General features: G+C 34.3%; 1 protein-coding gene across 1 annotated transcript; it reads left to right on the forward strand.

Moving 5' to 3' along the window:
* Window positions 1-12126: 12126 nt before the first annotated feature.
* LOC149192568 (uncharacterized) lies at window positions 12127-13015 on the forward strand. The gene is made up of 3 exons (XM_089406987.1): window positions 12127-12415; window positions 12520-12585; window positions 12670-13015. Exons 1-3 carry the CDS (start codon window positions 12127-12129, stop codon window positions 12780-12782), a joined length of 468 nt encoding a protein of 155 aa, XP_089263113.1. The 3' UTR covers window positions 12783-13015.
* Window positions 13016-14452: the final 1437 nt, after the last annotated feature.

The raw sequence follows: 14452 nt of genomic DNA on the forward strand, positions 1-14452 counted from the left end.
CACATTACTCCCTCATAAAGTTCTGCTATGACACATGAAGAAGAAGAAACACAACTTGATATATCAAAATTGCAGGACCAAGTGCAATGATTTATTCTCTCACAAAGTGAAACCAAAAATTAATTAGGAGTGATGAATTTTAAGATGGATAGTTTAGAAGAAAAAAGTAAATGGGACATTCACATTTTAAAAGTAGACATGGAAGATTTGAATGATGGTTTAAAAGCAAAAATGGAAGGCATGAAGGAAATTTTGACAAAGTTGCTACAAGAAATGCTTCCTAAAGGTAGTAAGGTATTCCCTAAAACTCATGATGAGAAAAAAAGGAATTTGAATCATTAGTTTAGAGACTCTGAATTTGTATGCGAGGAAAACCATATTCCAAAGATCGATATGAATACTTTTTATGGAAAGTATCTCACAACATGGATACCACAGATGAAGAAGTTCCTCGATCTACACAATATGCAACACATACAAAAGGTACGCATTACATATTTATATTTAGAACCCAATTATTTTATGTGGTATTGATTGTTTTACTCTCTATAATCACTTGTCACTTAGATATTTTTTATGGAGGAATTGCAAGCACATTATGAGGATACAAAGTGAAATGTAGACTATAGCCAATTGACAAATCTCAAAAAAAGGGGTTCAATTGGGGAGCACATTGAGGAATTCCAATGATTGAATATCAAGGTCACTAATATTCCATAGGAGCATATAACTAATGTATTCATAGGTACTTTAAATGATAACATCCAACATGAGGTTTTCCTTTGGGAACCTAAGTCATTGAAGAATGCATTTAGGGTGGCACTAAAGCTTGAAATAAAAATTATGGAAACAAGGAGGTCTACCACTCACAACTATAAATATGGAAGTGTTGTTGCTCCTAGACTTCCATGAGCTATAAGGTTGACGCCAAAAAAACTGGAGGAAAAAAGAGAAAAAAAGGATTTTTATAGTTGTGATAGAAAATACACTAAAGGCCATAAGTGTGCTTAGAAAAAATCATTTTACATAGATTGTGAAGAGGAGGAAGAAAAGGAACAAGAAACTTTAAAAGAAGAAGATATACATCAAGAACCAACCCTCTAAGTTGAAAAAGAAGAAATGATTCTGAGCCTATATTGTAATGCATTGGTGGGAATTACATCTCCTCAAACTCTTGATATGCAAGTATATAACAAGAAGAAAAATTTAATAGTGTTGATGTATTTAGGTAGTAGCCATAATTTTATTCATTATAGGAGAGCCAAGGATTTGAATTTCTTTATATATCTAACACGAGAGTGTTAAGTGATGGTTACAAATGGAGGAACTAAAAATTACTTAGGGGATTGCCATAATAATAATCTAACCATGGAGGATTATGTATTGAATAGTATAATGTATTGAATATTTGGTGTTGATGTTGATTAGGAGTCTAGTGGGTACAATCTTCGTGGACAATAACATTTAATTCTCGAGAACTTTTCTTGAAATTTTTTTGCGAAGGAAAGCAAATTTAATTAAGGGGTATCGAAAGGAAACTTGGGAAGATAATCATCTCTAATTCCAAGACAAATCTTTTGAAGAAGGAACAATGAAGGGTAATTGCACAATTATTCTCACTAGATGTTCACAACTAAGCCATTCGTTTCTCAAGATCTCCAAAGAGTCCCTGAAAATAATTCCAAGGTATTTGAGACTCTCAAAATGTCTCCCACATATTTTCAATCATGATCAAGTTATTCATTTGATTTCAAGAAGTTTTCCTCCAAACATTATACCTTATAGATATCCCTATTCCCCAAAGAGTGAAATTGAACGTATGGCTGCAGAAATGCTAGAAATGGGTATAATTCAACCTGGCCAAAGTTCTTTATCTTCTCGAGTAGTATTGGTTCATGAGAAGGATGGATCATGTGTTATGTGTCTGAATTATAGAGAGCTAAAAAAGATCACTATTAAAGATAAATTTCCCATTCACATCATTGATGAATTGTTGGATGAACTACAAGGGGCAAATTACTTCACCAAGCTAGATCTTCATTCAAGATATCATCAAATTAGAATTATGACAAAATACATTCCAAAAATAGCATTCAGAACTCATGAAGGTCATTATGAATTTTTGGCCATGTCTTTTTTCCTTACTAATGCACCTTCCACATTTAAAGTTTTGATGACTTCCACCTTCAAACTCTTCCTTAGAAAACTTGTGTTAGTATTTTTTGATGACATACTAATTTACTTGAAGTCTTGAAAATATTGTTGGGAAAAATTATAAGGGGGTGGGTGGGGGGGGGGGGGTTGAGTCAGTGTTTTAAACTCACTTTAACTTTTCAATTTCTCATTCTGATTTTTGTACACCACTGTCATTCAGGAAACTAGTGTATGTATTTGACTGTGGTAACTGCAAACTGCATATATACAGAAAACCTATTGATCATTTATTCCTTTAATTGTTCATCCTTATCCAATGCATCATTCCTTCATTATTAATTCATTAAGAAAAAACCATAAGAAGTAAAGATAAAATAACAAAACACATAAGAAACGCACAAAGAACACCAGTATTTTTAGGTGGAAACCCAATGTGGGGGAAAACCACCGGTGTCGTCATCTCTATCTTATTCTTTTATTATAAAGGAAAACATATTACAATATTGTAGTGGCACATACTCATACGAGTATGCAAGCACCTACCTGCAGAAGGCTACAACCTTCTCTCATTCTTGAGCACCCACTGGAAAGCAGATTTGACCCCCCTGGTCTTGTTTACTATCTCCTATCAGAAGGGAGCTCCTTGCCCTTACACAAATTCTCCAGCTACTAATAGAAGGAATCTTTGACTCCCTCACTGAAGGTCCCAACCCTTAGTACCTCTGTGGACCACGTTTCATAATATTTCATATTAGATCCACGTGACTCAAAACATCAAACAAGTAGGCTACCTTTCATCATATTTTCAGACTGGACCCACTTCCATCATTAATCCTAATACCAAGTAATAATACCAAAACCAGAATCAATTAAACAAATCAATCACTGGACCTCAATCAACCAATGCAAATTGATCAAACAAATCCATATCATATCATGTCGATGCACAACCACTGATAAGTATACCAGACCATATATTGTTCATGACAGAAACCAAATGTTGTCATTGTAAACCTTGATCAAACATATGTCAGAATGTATATGCTACTCTTCTAAATCATACCCGCGTATGTACGTGCTTCCCTTGAACAAGACTAGTGTACAAATCTCAAATAACTGAGACCTGAATCTGAATCATTGTCACAGCGAACCAATCACTGAATCACATATTGAATCCATCACATATTATTGAACCAAATATAGATCGCTACACAATAGCATCATCATTAATCAACCCAACCAATACTATCAAACATTGATTATTGTGATAGAGACATCATTGACAGATAGAAGCAAACATAACAGACTTGATCAAATGTCATCAACAATCCATATTGTAAAACCCTAGCATGTGTACACAACTTTCATAAAGCATAGGCATGCATGTACACTCTTACTATTCACCACATCTGTGTATAGATCTATCCATACTAAAACTAATTTATAAAATATATACGCGACTACCCAGAAGCATATTTGCATATGTATGCGAATCACCTGAGATAAACCTGCATATAGATATGAAAACTTTCGCTACAAACACAATTTTACTCTCTCCAACCCTTACTTTCATAATTACATACTTTTAATATTACTTCATTCAAGTTACAACACATATCTATCATTGTTAGAAATTTTCAATAAGTACATCAAACAAGCACGTATGTCACCATACTTTTGGATCTTTCATATCTGAGTCCTCTCCTTACTCCTTGGTGCACACATGTTTTAGATCAAATTATTCATAAACATTCCATATTTTGCACAACCATCACCTTGATATCCATCTCTTTATATATTATTTTCCATAGCTAATACCTTAGGTAAATACCTTGGTTATGTTGTAAGTATTCTTTGATGGGATTAAATATCCATTGTCTCTCCCAAATAATATGGTCCAATACCATGGTAAAGACCCCTTGTATTAATAATACCATGGTGTTGATTCCATATGTGACTTCTCTTCACCGTACCTATGTATGCATGTGATATTTCTTCATAGGACCCGCATATACTTTCTCACACTTTATCTTTTCCATTCATCTATCTTTGAACTAATATTCCTTTGTTTTAATGACCTATAGCATTTTCATAACCATCATGTTGACATATCTATCAAGTAGGTTTCCATCAAGGACAACACATCAGCCATTATGCCAACAAATATCATTTCCAACATGTTGAGAGAGTGCTCAAACAATTGGAGGAGAAACAAATGTATGCAAAACCCTCCAAATGTTTCTTTAGTTATAGGAAGGAATATTTGGGTCATAATGTATCTCATGAGGGTGTTAAGGTATACCCTAACAAAATTAAAGCCACAAAGGAATGGAAAATCCTGACCAACTTAAGGAATATTCAAGGATTTCTTAAGTTGATAGGATATTATTGCAAGTTTGTTAAAAATTATGGTAAAAATAGTTGCACCTCTAACAACATTACTGAATAAAAATGAACTTTTTTGGACTCCATAGGAAACTAAGACATTTGAACATCTTAAAGAGGCAATGTGCTAAGCTCTGGTCTTCGCTACACCAGACGTCACAAAAACCTTCATTATGGAATGTGATGCCTCATGAAATGGAATTGGTGTTGTTTTAATGAAAGAAGGATGACCCATTTCTTTTGAAAGTTGTCCAATAAAGGGAATTATTTAAACAAAAATATTTATGAGATGGAAATGTTAGAAATACTACATGCCATAAATCAATGGTAGCCTTTTCTAATGGGAAGACATTTTAAGGTAAAAATAGATCATGATAATCATAAATACTTCTTGGAAAAAATATTATCTTCATAAGAGAAGAAAAATGGGTCAAAAAGAAGAAAAATGTTGTTTTAGAAGCACTCTCAAGAAGGAATGATCATGTGGAGGCATTGCTTTGTGCCCTTTCTATTATCCAACATGATTGGATAATTAAAGCAAGGGGAGAATGGGAGAATGACAAATTGCTAGAAAATGATAAAGTGGCAACTTATTGAACTTATTTTCTTTGACCTTAATAATTTCTTGTGAATATTAGTTATTCTTATTATATGTTCTTTTACTTAGATCTTTTCATTAAAAAATATCAAGAAGCAATAACAACAAAAGAGGACATAGATCCAGGCTCTCAGCTAGGGAAAATCCCCTCTAAGGGGAAAACTAGAAAACTCTTATATTCTTAGAATTAGCTTCAAATGAGATACAAATACCCAATCCCTAGACCAACTCCTTCTTGCAGTACAAAATCAATACTTTCATTAAGTCCTTGAATCTGCACCAAATTGCTACACACTTCAACCTCGACCTGCCATCTAAAACACTGTTGCTCAACCTGCAAGTTCAACCTGCAAATTTGGCCTTGAACCTCTTGAATAAATTCTAATAAAACCTCCTTCTAGAACATTCCAAGAGAAATATAACTCTTCCTAAGGTCAGCAAGGTCTAGACAGAGTTTTCTTCCCCCCGTCTACAACTTTCTTCACTTTGCCTTACTACAACTCAAACTTGCAACTTTTATCTCATCTTGCAGCCCAAAAACCCTATAATTTCACATGTGTGAGAGAGATAGAGCCCAAAAACCAATAAATCTCATCCTGATTCCTTCTTCTTGACCTTCACTCTCCTTCTTTCCGTTACCCAGCTATAGATTGAACTCTTTCTTGTAGATTGAATTTGTTAGTTAATGTGTCTCCAAATGAAGTTGAACTTCTTTTTATATAACCTTCTTAAGGGGTTGAATTCCCTTATTTAAGATGAGTTGAGGATCCCAGGGTTGAATTGTAGTCTTGGAGATTCCAAAACATTCTATACTAAAAAATAATTCTTTTTACGTTTACAAATTTCCCGTAAGGGTCTTTTAAACATGATGTTGACTCCTTTGACTCATGACAATAAACCCTAATACCTAAAAGTCCTAGAAGAATGAATAATATGCTTTTACCTAAAAGACCATAAATAATGCACATGAAACACATGCTTTAAAAATTAAAAAAAAATGTCTTTCCTTTTCTTGTTCATTATAAATGGTACATATTGAAATGAGTACAACAATTATGAAAATCAAAACTAGTTACATTTCACAACACTCCTTCTTAACTAGGGAGTTATTCATAATTGTAGAACCAGTAAAACATCACCTCTCAAACTAAAGAATTCTTAATGAGAGTCATATTGATAAGCCATATTGTAAACATAATCATCATGACCAACATTGTCTCTGAGGCCTAACTAGACGATCTCCACTTTAATCAAGAGAATTATACTCTGAGGCTTTATGTGAAACACTACACTACCTCTCTAAGGTACATACCCCATCCGATGTCCATAAGTTATGTCCGTTTAGGACTATTCTTATCTTGGTTCTCCATATCTGAGTCCTCAAAGAATGTTAATCCTCTTCAACCACTCCCCTCTTAGATTCTTGTCCCATCCTCAAACAGTGTCAGTACCAGCCCCCGAGCATGTGGGGCACCCATGTGACCACCGACACACAAGGGGATCGAGGAAAATTTCATCATCCCACAATTTGCGCTAGAGGTTCACCAATTTGTCACCTAATTAGTGGAAAAAGGGGTGGATTTGTAGGACTTTTGGCTAGATGTGGCAAATTTGTAGGTCGACTAGCAACAAAACTTGGGAAGCTCATAACTTTCTCAGTATTTGGTCTTTTTAGGAGCAGAAAGAGGCTAGACAGGGGTTTTTAATAGCTCTGACACTATTGGAGCTAGTATTGAAGCCATTTGAGCACTATGGCTTTATTTAATCACTATTTTTATGAACATAATAAAAGAGGGCCAAGCATTGGAAGCTGGACCAGGAGATCTAGCCCAGGAGGGGTTAACTCTTTCATCACTTGTTGTTTTGTGGTTACTGTTATGGTTTTATTCTCTGTTATTTTCTGCAATTTATGAGTTAAATTCATGTTTAAATGTGTTAAAGAATTTACCTTAAGCACCATAAAAACTCATTTTATTAACTTGTAGTTTACATAATCCTCAAGCACATACATATAAAAATCAATTACAAAATAATTAATGTCGATGAAATCCTTGTAATATAATTTTTTCAAATTTAATGTTATATTGAGAAAAATGGTTTCTAAAAAAACTATGTGATAAAGAGTAGAAACATTCAATGTTTTAGGTGAACACATCCTAACCATCAAGGGAAATAAGCAAAAAAAACATACGTGAAGATGAAGAGAGTTCTAACCTATAAATATTGGTAGTGCTAGGAGAGAAACATTAGGAAAATAATATCAAAAGAGAAAGTTTATTATGTGACATAAAAATAAGGTATAATATTATTATTATTGAGAGGGTAATATTAATGATATTCATAATAGTAATCACATGGGCTATAGAGCATATGGAGACAATTTGTTCTGTTAAGGAAATTTGTGCTGTAAAGTTCACTGATTCGAAACACTTTGGGAATTACTCTAGCCATTCTAAGGTATGGTGTGGTATAGGTTGGGTGTGATTCTCGAGTGTTTTTAATGGATTCGATGTCTTTGGGTCATGGCTACTCATGTCATAGGTCAAGTGTGAAACTAATAGTAATAATTAATAATAATAATGTTTTCAAGTATTATTTATTAATGATATTGAATATCATTTTTTTTATTTTTTTTCGTTGAATCAAAATCTTCTATTAACTTATAAAGTTAAATTTTACATCAATCTTCTCCAAATCCCTACTAGCCTCACTCCTACTAGATTTTTTAGCTTGTATGAAGAGACTCATAAACATACATACCATACCAAAAAATAAAATAACTCCAAATATTTGTAGGCCAACTATGCCAATATGATCCCAAAATAAACAAGACTATGACTGGCATAAATAGTCACTTGAAACCATTGGAGCAAGATGACTCAAACCAATGCCATGAAAAGGGAAGAAAACCACAATGGACATGGTCCTCTATATGGGCCATTCTAGCATCATGAGGTTCAATATTTTCCAAGATACAACTTTGCCTCTGCCTGATGCTCAACATTTTATCAAATATTTTCCATTGGGTATGATGCAAGCTTCCAAGAATTTTTATGATTTCCCCTTGATCCTCCTCTCGTCCATGAACAAAATGTTCAAGACTACCCTTCAACATTTAAATTGCAGACATTAACATTTCTAGATAATTGGGCCCACTCGATGACCCACCTTTTAGCTGAGGAGAAGTGCTCCTCGACATTGCTCAACTGTGCTGAATCGTAGCTTGAGGGGAAGAACTCTTACCCACTAACATCCCTGAACCTCAAAAACTGTAATGATGATTCCTTGAGCCTCGCCTTTTTCTCCATGAGGAGGCATAATCAAATGAACCATTTTCACCATCGAGGAAAGTACCAGATACCACTTCCCCCACGAGGCAAATAAATTTTCTGACTACAACCAAAGCACATCGAGACCAAATATGAAGAATCACCCCTCCGCGACACTACTCACCCAACTAGTCGACCACCTATGCCACAAGAGACTATAGATAAAGAATTCGCTCATAAAAGAAAGTAAAATAAACATAGCCAAAGAAACCTGAACCACTCTGGCTTCCAATCCATAATTCAAGTGCTCACTTCCTTCTAGCAAGTATTAAGGGTTGGACAAAGGATGTCCACAAACTAGGGGGAGGAGAATGAAAGTTGCAACCACAAAGAAACCCCCCACTCACCTTAAGAAAGACAGCTCACCAACTTATGCTTGGATCCCACTCCCACCAAATACAGCAGATCCACAAATCCTCACACTGCTAATGGGTGCATGCCTCTTCCCATGGAACCAAGAAGTCAACTTCCACCCCTAATTCATAGCAAGCAGAGACACCCACATGAAAAACCTAGCTTAGAATAATAAACTAGAAACAGAGCCACACAACCAGACATACAAACTTGAACTTGGTGTTTGTCATCCAGAGAATAACACACTAATAAAAAAGAACAGTGCAGGTACCTATAGACTCTTCTAGATCTGGAGATTATACGTAAGGCAGGTTGACAATCAACTCCCAAACAAGTCTCTCCCAAGAGTTCTTACCACTCTACAGAGAGCCTAGGATAATCCAAAGAGCCATGACCAAAACCAAAAATTGTGAATTCTTTATATGTAGTTTCCACCATTGACATCTAACTCGTGAAGCTCTCAATCTAGCTAGAACAATGAGACTCACATCCTCAGTAGAAAACCAAAGCATGTTACTAGGTTCCAAAACCATCAAGAACATTATGTTTGTTTGCATGAGCATTGAATAACCACACTAGGCTTCCCAATTGTTGCCACGTGCCTACATGTGTGCCCTTTGCCACGACACCAATTTTATGGATGATTAGATCTCTTCTTGTGGTAGCGTACACCACCTAATATTGTTGAATTTTATTAGTATTCTATCCCATTGGGTAGATATTTAATATTAAATTAAAAGAATGTTATTGGTGATAATATTATTATAAAAAAAAATAATTTTTGTAAATTAGTTATAATATTTCAAATATTCTAATTAAAAACCTTAAAAAATCAATAATATTATAGAAATAATATTTTTATTAATATTATTATTAAAAATAAATTTATTAACATTAATAATATTAAAATCAATGCTAACGTTAATACAAAGTAAACATTATTCTTATGGTTAGAGAGAAAGGACAGATTATTTGAAGATGAGGAACGGTTGATAATTATTGTAAAATAATAATCACTATAATAATAACCAGAATTAGTAATAAAGTAATAAGAATAATATTATTATTAATATTAATAATAATCGAATAATTAATATTATAATTTCTATTTTAGAATTCGTTTAGATTGTTAAAAAAATAAATTTTAAAATGACATGAGTTTTATATAATATTCTCTCTTGTGACTATAAAGTGTTTTCAGCCTCTTAAAATAATATAATAAAATATGATTTTGTGATTAAAATAATATAATAAAATATGATATTTTAGCCAAACAAAATTACTAATTAGTATTTTAAATTAAAGTTTGTATGATAATATTTATACTAGTATAATTTTATCTTTAAATATTTTTTTAATGGATACTTATAAATTGTGTTAATGTTCTATTAGAATAATATGGTAATTATTATATCAAATTATAATTAAATTGGTTGATAATATTTTAGTCATCAAATTTTATTAATTATTTTTAATCAATTTTTTTAATAGACATAATAATTTTATCACGAAAAATAGTGAACAGATGCATTAAAAAATAGTGAACTAACTAATTCTAATATGAATACTAGTTCTTATAATAATAATAATTTATTATTCAAACTATTATAAAAGTTATAATGTTAAATTGATTTTTACATTTTTTTTAATATATACCATTAAATTATAAACATTAAAATTTATTGTTTTTATTTTAAATAATAAAAAATGATATATATATATATATATATATATATATATATATATATATATATATAAAATTAATTTTAAATATAATAAAAACTATTTATAATCCAATTCAATAGAAACCAAAATCTAAAATACCATAGAGTTTGTTTTCATTTTGGCCATGTTTTAACCCTAACTAATCATGAGCTTATACCGGGTAACGCTTACTAATCATATCTCATTTGTATTTATTTTTATTTGCTGTATGCATCAGTCCACCGTCACAAATTCTGGCCTTTATCATTGAATTCAACCCACCGGCCATCCATTTCGCTTGAGGATGTGATGTGATGAAATTGCATGCTTCACAATCCTCCCATTGGATGATTTGATGCGACACACATGTTATAACTGAAACTCATCCCTGCTAGAGAGCTGTGTGGTTGTGAGAGCACTTTGTGATTACTTTAAATTATTTGTTTGAATGGCATCTCCATGTCTGAATTTTGATCGCTGTTGTGGACATTTTCATTATATACTTTCTTGTTCGGGTTCTTGGTCTTTAAATAGTACACACCGCTCACAAAACTGTAATAATTGTCCTTGTTGATCCTTCAAATTTTGCATCAAGGTCATGTTTCAGCCTTCTGCGATGATTTAAAAATGAGAAATTTATAAAGATAATGATGATTCTTGGGTAGATGCATGAACGGTAGATCTGGCCTTTAAATAAACTAGATTTAATAATCAAGCCATAAATATAATGGGAATACTCAACCAAAAAAATAAATGTATAAATTCTAATCTTTTAAATTCATGATATCGGAATACCCCAAAAAAAAACAATTAATTTGTATGATATTTTAAATTAATTTGTATAATATTTTTAATACAAATATCATGAAGATGGGAATCGATGCTCTTAATAAAAACTATCCCACATTCTTGGAATACTCCTTCCCCCAAATAATTAATTTGCATGATCTATAATCTTTTAAATTCAAATTTCATGAGGATGGGAATTGACTCTCTAGATAAAAACTATCTCTCATTCTAGTACGCCGCGGATGCAGACTCAACTCCCTACTCTCTCTCTCTAATTTAATTATTTGGAAAATAAAATATTAATATGGTTGCATTAGATTTGGTTGTGATTGAATAGCGAAATCTACACATATATGGCAACCCACTAAGAATACTTAGTTCTAGACACCTTTCTTCAAAAAGTTGGTATGGTGTCACACCCACTTAAATGTACATACAATTTTTTAAAAAAAATACACGCACAAACATTATAACCATTAAGTTCAAGGTTCATCATATTAATAATTCCGTCTTACCTACGCATCTTATACCTTATCATTACACAGTTGGCACGCCCTTACATTAACATATATAATCCTTGTCCACATATGTCATTGACTGTGTTTAACTTCGGGTCTCAGTTGTAACTTACCACGCGGCTTCTCCCTGTCAGCATTGGGGTTTGGTTTATGTATTGATTATATGTTATAGCTGCCGTAGATGTTTGAACGTTTTGTATTAATGGGCGTGGCCTTCCATGGTCCCGCCACAGCACTCAACTGGTGACAGCTCTTTCCAGCCTTTACTGTGAACCGTCCTTCCAGGGCAGGTGGCATGGCCTGGTTACTCCAGCCATGTGACACCTTGGAGAAGCCAACATTGATTTTTCCGCCAACAACTCCCGCCATACTTCGACGGTCTAGATCTTTTCTGGAGATCGGAGGGCGGAAATTCTATCAGGGTTTATCGGTGGTATTTATGTGGCCATTCACCGTGTTAGATCATTTGATGTCCGCGGCTAATGCGGCTCGATCACTGCTTCTGCTCAAGTTCGTCTTCCAACCATTCATTGCTGCAACCTGCAGTGCTCCGGAGCTGGGTTTCGTTGCTATGAACCTTACAGGTAATCATGGTGTCTTTTCGTTCCTCGACTTATGTTTGCTTTAATGGTTAGCTATCTCTGAGTTTTCTTACCGCCATTTACATTTTCTGTCAAGTTTCATACAGTTGTTTGGCTGTGCTCCGGGCGATCTCCATATCGACTTGTGCTGCAACAATCTCCTAACACCCCAGGTAAGGATCCTCGGCGTTTCAGAGTTTATTTGTTTGGAGAATTTCAGGTTTACAGTCATGTAAACCTGGTATGGTCTCATGCAGATCAGGTTTTCACTGAGGTTTTCCATCCGCTTTCGGCTTCTTTGTTAAGAACCCTCCACAGTTGGCCGCGGCTTAATTTAAGTTGTGAATGTGTCTATCATGTTACAAGTTAATGACTGTAAAGGTTTCTTGGGTTGATTATACCCACCTGTTCTCTTTTTGCTTTGTAAATATATGTATACAAGTAGCCGCCTAGCGGCAGACCTTGGATTCTTGACGGTTTGCATGACCCAGATCTGGCCTGCACGCGCGGATACAGTCATGAACATTTCGGGCTCGTTCCCTTACACAGTGTATTGATATATTTTAATGATTATTTTTACTGTCGATACAGTTATGAACATTTTACAGCCCTCTGGCATCTTCACTGTTGTATCAGGTTATTTTCGTTTAAAGTCCCTTATGCATGAAGCAGACTTAGGGTTTGTAACTGTACCGCTGTTGTTCTTTGTTGAGCGGATTTTTACTTTGGTTTTGCTCGGTTATAAAAATACTCTTATGCTATAATCCTTGCGTGTTAATGCTATCATTGCTTAGTTCGCATTGACATATCTTTGGTGAATAAATGAGTTTTAATGAATAATCCCCTTTTCCTGTGAAAGAGTGACTCTGAATGCTGGACTTCTGCTTTTTCACCTAGTCATTAGTATTATTCTAATGCATGCTATTACAGTTGCATACACAGGTTTGCTTTTCAATAGACTTATATAATGCATGTTATTACAGTTGCATACACAGGTTTGCTATTCAATAGACTTACGTCCCCTGTTTACTCGCATGCACAGTTTCTTTCTCAGATTTAGTATGAGTAAAAGATATTATCAGTTCATGCCCCGACTCGGGTAGCAGAACGTCTCTTATACTGTCTGCATGCTATAAATCTGCATATATATAAATAATTTCCCACAGTAATCGTTAATGTTATAGCATTTGAGCTATGGTTATTCTTCTGTTATCGTTATGGTTATCGTAGCACACAGTTTGTAGTTTATATGTGTCTGTATACAGGAAATGCTATGTCTAGGGTTTACCATCGGCCAGTAACATAGGCCCAAAGACTTGTTGTCAACCCTTGTCATAAGGTGAGGCTCTTGGGTCTACTGTCCAAAGTTCTCTGTACAGAACCTTCGGTTGGACATGCACGGTTTTTGTGTTAAAATTGTTTTTAACCGACTTATCCTCTCGCTTACCGTCGGCGTCTTTCTTTGTTTCAAAAGATGCAACCCTTACTCGTTTGCAGCCCCGGCATTCCCAGTTTACCAGATATAAAGTTTACTTCCGTTTAATAACCCCCTTCTCTAATAACACTGGGGTCGTGACTGCTACACTGTAGCCCGTCCCGAAGCAGGGTTTTCCTAACCCGTGTTCAACTTATTTTTATACTCAGTTTATTATTTCTGTCTGGTACTAACCCAGACTGGTCCACGACAGGACAGTTCTTACTTAGTTTTTCCAAATGCAATATCCATGCTATCTTTCACAGCATTGTTTAGGAAACACATAATCTTTTCCTAATTAAATCACTGTACTTTCCATACACAGTATATAATTTATCAGGGACTACTAGTTTGGAACCGTACCTGATTATCTCTGTCATGAATGGTTTTGCTCAAACAAAAAGTCACCTTTATTTCTGCTCTCCTCCCAGCCATGAGATCCATCCTTCAGACGGAGTTCTCCCCCCGAGCTATCCTGCAGGCCTCCAGCCCTCAACAGGGATTAGTGCACTCCTTGTGCCAGGTTATCTGGTCCTCACCAGACGTAACCTTGCTTTTCTTTTTCT

The sequence above is a fragment of the Pinus tabuliformis genome, chromosome 2_2, assembly GCF_031772625.1.
Source record: "Pinus tabuliformis cultivar Carrire ecotype Pingquan chromosome 2_2, CPIR1, whole genome shotgun sequence".
NCBI lineage: Eukaryota > Viridiplantae > Streptophyta > Pinopsida > Pinales > Pinaceae > Pinus > Pinus tabuliformis.

What these genes read in the sequence shown, in the direction of transcription:
- LOC149192568 (XM_089406987.1), top strand. Translation starts at nt 12,127, where the DNA reads ATGGCCTGGTTACTCCAGCCATGTGACACCTTGGAGAAGCCAACATTG. An exon ending in CGTTGCTATGAACCTTACAG is followed by an intron (nt 12,416 to 12,519) that starts GTAATCATGGTG and finishes AGTTTCATACAG; the next exon opens with TTGTTTGGCTGTGCTCCGGG. An exon ending in ACAATCTCCTAACACCCCAG is followed by an intron (nt 12,586 to 12,669) that starts GTAAGGATCCTC and finishes GGTCTCATGCAG; the next exon opens with ATCAGGTTTTCACTGAGGTT.